The sequence below is a fragment of the Labrus mixtus genome, chromosome 5 (genome assembly GCF_963584025.1).
Source record: "Labrus mixtus chromosome 5, fLabMix1.1, whole genome shotgun sequence".
Lineage (NCBI taxonomy): Eukaryota > Metazoa > Chordata > Actinopteri > Labriformes > Labridae > Labrus > Labrus mixtus.
Window position 1 is genome coordinate 31,897,027 of NC_083616.1, and position 2,500 is coordinate 31,899,526.

A 2,500-nucleotide genomic window follows, 5' to 3' on the forward strand; every position below is an offset into this window, starting at 1 on the left:
TACATGATTCTGGATTTTAAAGGGTTAAATTCCTGACAATTATTCAGTATTTGATAGTTTTGAGTAGGGCTGGAGTTGTTTAAGAGATTTAAGGCAAAAAATATATTTTTTAAGAAAAAAATATCAATCTGTTCTATTTTTATAGCAGTTTTTGTAAATTGGACATTTTCGCCCTCTAATGTCCAAACAGGGAACTACATTTTAAATCTGATGCTACACAAAAACTAACAATGCATCAAAGTCAATATTTTGGATAATCTTTGACATATCCAAGACTGATTTAAAAAAAAATCCCCCAGCCACCAAATATTTGTTTTATGGAAAATAACTATTTTTTGTGTTTTCTTTCATAAATAACAACAGTGACATCAAGTAATCAAACTGGCTTTTAAAGGGTTAAATTCCTCAAACTGATTGAATGTTTGGTAGTTTTGAGCAGGGCGGAAGTTGTTTAAGAGATTTATGCAGAAAAAAGGAACAAAAAATATCAATCTGTTCTATTTTTATAGCAGTTTTTTGGAAGTGGACATTTAGTGACTTAAGAGGGTCGTAAACATGTTTCTCAGTGTTCTAGTGATCTATTAAAAAAATGTGCATTCCAAAATGTGTCAAGAGAGAAACTTTTAAATGTGTTCCATATGCACTAACAGACCAAATGATGACCAGATAAACAGGAAATATTTTCCCAAATGGACAAAAATGTCCATAGTGATGCAAGAGGGTTAAAAACAGACTGACAGCAGACGGCTTCATGTTGACTGTTTAACCCTTTCTCTCCCGCTCTCTCCCAGCCGACATTAACCTGGGTCTGATCCGCTACGTGCTGCACCAGGAGAGCGTTCAGGAGACCGTGGACCACTTCAAGTTCCTGGTCAAAGACAGCAAACCCAACATGGTCAGCGACAACGTCTTCCACATCCAGTGGTCTCTGATCAGCTTCACACACAAAAGGTGAGAGAGCATCACCACACGGCGACGGCGCGTGCTTTGAATTGTGAAAATAAACAATGTGCTGCCCTCCTCTCATTGGTCCTCAGCTACAACGTGAGTGAGAAGGCGGGCACAGTGGCAGTGACGGTGAAGCGAACGGGGAACCTGAATCAGTACGCCATCGTGCTGTGTCGCACCGAGCAGAGCAGCGCCACCTCCAGCAGCAGCGTGGGATCACGGCCGGGTCAGCAGGACTACGTGGAGTACGCCGGACAGGTAAGGGTTAACTTACCTGTGACACGACTTCAGAGGGTTTCTTATCCTCCTCTGACGTCAGAAATAATCAGCTGACAGGAAAATGTGTTTTTAATAATCAAAGATTTAAAAGAGAATAAACAGGAAATCAAAATGACGAAGAATCAGGACGAGAGGTTTCTACTTCCTGTCCGGAATCCTTCTCGTCTGACCGTAGATTTCTATCCCATAATAACCTAGCTCGCCCTGCTCCCGTCGCTCCCCAGGTGCAGTTTGACGAGCGCGAGGACACCAAGGTGTGCACCATCATCATCAACGACGATAAGGTGTTTGAGGGTGCAGAGAGCTTCCAGGTGGAGCTGAGCATGCCCGTGTACGCGCTGCTGGGAGGAAACACGCGCGCCGTGGTCAACATCAACGACACGGAGGACGAGCCCACGCTGCAGTTTGACAAGAAGACGTACCACATCAACGAGAGCACGGGCTTCATCCACGCGCCCATACACAGGAAAGGTAGAGACACCTGAGACACGCAAACAGGAAGTGACACGTCACCTTTACTCTGCTGCTGAACTTTTCTTTAAAGGAGCGATATGTAACTCTGACCCCTAGTGGTTAAAATGGGTACTGCAGTTTAAATTATAAACATCATAGAGAGCTCTCTCCTCATCTCCTTGTCTCCTCGTCTCCTTGTCTTCTCCCTCCTTGTCTCCTTGTCTCCTTGTCTTCTCCCTCCTTGTCTCCTCGTCTCCTTGTCTCCTTGTCTTCTTGTCTCCTTGTCTCCTCCCTCCTTGTCTCCTCGTCTCCTTGTATTCTCCCTCCTTGTCTCCTCGTCTCCTTGTCTTTTCGTCTCCTTGTCTCCTTGTCTCCTCCCTCCTTGTCTCCTCCCTCCTCGTCTCCTTGTCTCCTCCCTCCTTGTCTCCTTGTCTCCTTGTCTCCTCCCTCCTCGTCTCCTCGTCTCTTCTCAGGTGACTCGTCCAGCACCGTGTCGGCTCTCTGTTACACGGTGGGGGGGTCGGCTCAGGGCAGCAGCCTCTCCGCTCTGGAGTCTGGCTCGGACTTTAAGAGCCGCGGGATGACCTCTGATAACCGTGTCATCTTCGGCCCCGGCGTCAGCATGACCACCTGTGACGTCAGACTCGTCGACGACAGCGAGTACGAGTTGTCCGAGGAGTTCCAGCTGGTGCTGTCTGACGCCTCCGACAACGCCCGCATGGGAGACGTCACGGTCGCCAAGGTGGTCATCGACGGACCGAATGACGCATCCACGGTGACCTTAGGGAACGCCACCTTTACGTTCAGTGAAGACGCAGGT

At 47.3% G+C, this 2,500-nt stretch overlaps 1 protein-coding gene across 1 annotated transcript in view; it reads left to right on the forward strand.

Annotated features, from left to right (window-relative positions):
• Positions 1–2,500, forward strand: part of fras1 (Fraser extracellular matrix complex subunit 1) — an 88,379-nt gene that overhangs the window by 68,934 nt on the left and 16,945 nt on the right. The window contains exons 52-55 of the mRNA XM_061038982.1: positions 792–951; positions 1,038–1,206; positions 1,452–1,698; positions 2,154–2,498. Coding sequence (XP_060894965.1) covers positions 792–951; positions 1,038–1,206; positions 1,452–1,698; positions 2,154–2,498 — 921 coding nt within the window. The remainder of the gene's footprint in view (positions 1–791; positions 952–1,037; positions 1,207–1,451; positions 1,699–2,153; positions 2,499–2,500) is intronic.